We start from the raw sequence: 3,739 nt of genomic DNA, 5'->3' as shown, positions 1-3,739 counted from the left end.
GAAAGAAATGATAAAAAGTTTTAAAATTGTCATAGCAATCTGATATTGCTGTTACATGCAATTCATGTTGTTATACTTTTAAAAATGTCAGTTTGCAAATGATTAGACATTTATAAAAATCAGTGTGGCCCTTCACTGTTTCATCACATAGCTCCCTACCCTCCACTCCTGCACTGTCTGTCCTCCCATGGTGCTGGATATGTGCCTGCCTTGATTTGTTACTTCTTAATTCTTACCTGGCTTGCTGGCCAGGTTAGGTTTTCTCATCTGCCTCAGTCATTTATCTTGGGGGCCTCTGCGTCTTTCCCTTTTCTCAGTGCCATTTTACAGACCATCTCCCTTTCCACATTTACAGGTTGACCTCTGAAGATGTCAGTGTAGAGAACAGTGGGTACATGTTAGAGCAGGGGAGACTGAGCCTTGCTGGTAGGGTCCCTCTCGAAATTGTTCTCTAATATTCCCTGAGCAACAGTGTCATCAGTGGCCTTCAGATGAATGAAGAAACATGATGGTCCCCTTCTCTGTGCCTCACTTGTCTTTTGAGTCATCTTCAAACATTTTGCCCCAAGGTAGTATTTGTAAATCTAAAACATATTTTCCATGTCTCTGGCTTTTTTCTCCCATCCATTTTTTGTTCTTCCTTTTTCTTTAATATCTTTGGGATGTTATCAAAAATTAATATCTTTAATATCTGTGGACCCCCAGCAATTGTAATTCTGTATTCTTTCAGGCCAACTCTATGATCTCTTTATGTTCAAGTCATCAAAATATACATATATTTGAAGGCAAAATGCAGCTTCAAAATATCATAAACACTGTTCTTTGGCATCTAGTTCTATGTACTATGGTGTTCTGCACGAAGCAGTTGTGAGTCGAATTGTTTAACTTTTAGAAGCCTTCTATTCTTTCTTATGGTCTTTTTCTTTGCTTCCCAGATGATAATTATGAAATTCTGATTGTTTTACAGCATATAGATAAAATAATGAGCACTCATGGAAAGCAAATTATGCAAGCCGTCACCCTTATCCTGGAAGGGGAGCATAACATTGAGGTCAAAGAGCAGGTATGTGTCTTATTTCTCGGGGAATATCTTCTGAATATGAGCATGAAGAAAGATCTTAGTTAGGAGTCTCATGAAATATTCAAATCGGCGGAAGACAGGGTGCTGAGATGAGAGATGCTGTAGAGACAAGAAAAAAGATCTACCACCCCTTAAACTCTCTTCAAGGTTTTTTCTTCCTGGAAAACAGGAAAACATGATCAGAGTCTACAGTTTTGCCCTCTTTATCATGCACTGTTTGCACTGTCCCTATCTTTACAGGAGCAGCCACCTTATCTCCTGGAGTGAATCTTTTCTCCAGGATTCACTATATCCAGCCCTTTGTACCACCATGCTCCAAACTCAAATTCCTGCAACTCCCTGATAAGATAATTCCTTATCCTGGAGACAATTTAGTGTTTTTTTTTTTTTTTACTCTTAGGCATCTTCTGTTCCTATTCCCTGTCCCATAACCCTACTTTCCATTGAGTTTCAGTAGGGCAAGTTTTAGGGTAGGCATAAAAGTACAATGGCTATACATTAATTAGGGGACAGTTCGGAAATTACTTTTCTGTATTTTCTGGGATTTAATATGGGAGCTTAATAGAGCAAATATTTTATTTTTCCACAAAAATAAAGGTCACTTGAAAACTTAAGATTTTAACACAAGATCTGAGATACTGTTAATATTCAATTTCTTGACATAGGTGTTAACTACATGGGTGTGTTCAGTTTTCAAAATTCAGTGATACATATATGTTTGTCTATATTTATGAAAGAAATTTGCTCAAGGTCATCAGTGGAGAGTTGGACCCAGAGAGTCTAACTGCAAGGCCCATGTTCCTCATCATCTCTGTTTCTGAGTTAGAGTAATTCAGAAAGTTTCAGAAGATCATTCAAGGAAGCAAAAGTGATAAGATTTTGGAGCTGTGATTGAATTTGTGAGCAAAAAGCTGGTAGATTTGACAAAGTGGTTTTAAGATCAATATTTTAGGTCATTTCTCTTTAAATAACTAACAACTATGTTTTGATGAACAAAAATTTAACACAGAAAAGGTATAATCTCATAAGCATCACTAAAATTAGATGAAATGACTTCCATTACTGGAACGCAACAATGAAGAAATAGTGTTCAAAAGAAACTATTCTGTTTAGAGAGCATACGAATGAATTTTGTCTATTAAGACAGCTCACCTGGATAGAATTCCACTAACATGAAAAGTGAAGCACGGCAGAAAGGTGAGGCAAGATTCTGATGAGGGCAGAAGGAAAGACCAACAACAATAATATGTTTTTGCAGGACTCAAATGGCACTCTGTTATATAGATTTTTGGAGATGATCCAGAAGTAGGCATATGTAAGAAGCTTAAATTGGTGTTTAGCTGGAAGTTTAATGCTTCTCAAAAATGTCTGATAAATTATTCTTTTCGTTGAGGTATAATAGACATACAGTAAGGCGCATATATCTAAAGTATACAATGTGATAAGTTTTGGCATGTACATACACCTATGAAACTATCAGGATAGGGAACATATGTATCACGGTCTTGTATTGGAAACAGCTATGTCGATTCATACCATTCCTATTCTACATCGTACTGGAATTCCTACCAAGTACAGTAAGGCAATAAAAAGAAATAAGCATACAGATTGGAAAGGAAGAAATAAAACTCTTCCCAGACAACGTGAATGTTTATATAGGAAATGCTTGGACTCATCAGGAAATCTAGACCTAATAAGTTAAGCAATCACAAGATGGAAAAACCAATTTTGTATTTTTATATACTATCAGTGAATAATTGGAAGTTGAAATATTAAAAAACAGTTCCACTTACAGTATCTCAGAAAAAAAAAAAAAAGTATGTACGTGTAAATCTCACAAGAATCTTTATATTGATAATGAAAGAAAACCAAAACCTAAATAAAGGGAGAGCTATACCATTTTAAAATTTCAGTTCTCCTCAAATTGATTTATAGATTCAACACAATCCCAGTCAAAATCCCAGCATGGTTTTTTATAAATATCGAAAGAGATGTAAATATCTGAAATTTCTCTTTAGATCTAGAGTCTAAAATCAGTGTGGAAAGGCAAAGGAACTAGAATAGCCAAAACAATTTTGAAGAAAAAAAAATCAAAGTTGGAGGATTCACAATACCTGATTTCAAGACTTACTGTAAAAGTACAGTAATCAAGACAGTATGCTATTAGCAAAAATGTAGTACATGTAGATCAGTGAAACAGATTAGAGTCCAGAACTAGACCCACACGTATGTATGGCTAGTTGATTATTGACAGAGGTGCAAAGGCAGTTCAATGGAGAAAGAATGGCCTTTTCAACAAATGGTGCTGTTGAACAATTGCCAACAAACTTAACTTTGAACTAAGTCTCATACCTTAGATAAAAATTTACTCACATACCTATGGTAAAACTATAACACATTTTTTTAAAATGTAGGCAAAAATCTTATTTGATCTTAGGTCAGGCAAAGAGTTCCTAGATTATGACATTAAAAACATCATCCAGAAAAGAAAAGGTAAATTGGTCTTCATCAAAATATAAAACTTCTGGGCCGGCCCGGTGGCGCACTGGAGAGTGCGCCGCTTGGGAGGGTGGCGGCGCTCCCGCCGAGGGTTCGGATCCCATGTGGAGACCGGTTCCTGCTCACTGGCTGAGCGCGGTGCGGGCGCAGCACCGAGGG

At 36.7% G+C, this 3,739-nt stretch overlaps 1 protein-coding gene across 2 annotated transcripts in view; it reads left to right on the top strand.

Moving 5' to 3' along the window:
• Positions 1-3,739, top strand: part of LOC103607924 (armadillo repeat-containing protein 8) — a 78,967-nt gene that overhangs the window by 56,887 nt on the left and 18,341 nt on the right. For both annotated transcript variants that reach the window (XM_008592381.1, XM_008592382.1), the window contains one exon: positions 968-1,063. In XM_008592381.1, coding sequence (XP_008590603.1) covers positions 968-1,063 — 96 coding nt within the window. The remainder of the gene's footprint in view (positions 1-967; positions 1,064-3,739) is intronic.

This window comes from Galeopterus variegatus, unplaced genomic scaffold (genome assembly GCF_000696425.1).
Source record: "Galeopterus variegatus unplaced genomic scaffold, G_variegatus-3.0.2 Scaffold7852, whole genome shotgun sequence".
Lineage (NCBI taxonomy): Eukaryota > Metazoa > Chordata > Mammalia > Dermoptera > Cynocephalidae > Galeopterus > Galeopterus variegatus.
This window is presented reverse-complemented; position numbering and strand designations above follow the sequence as displayed.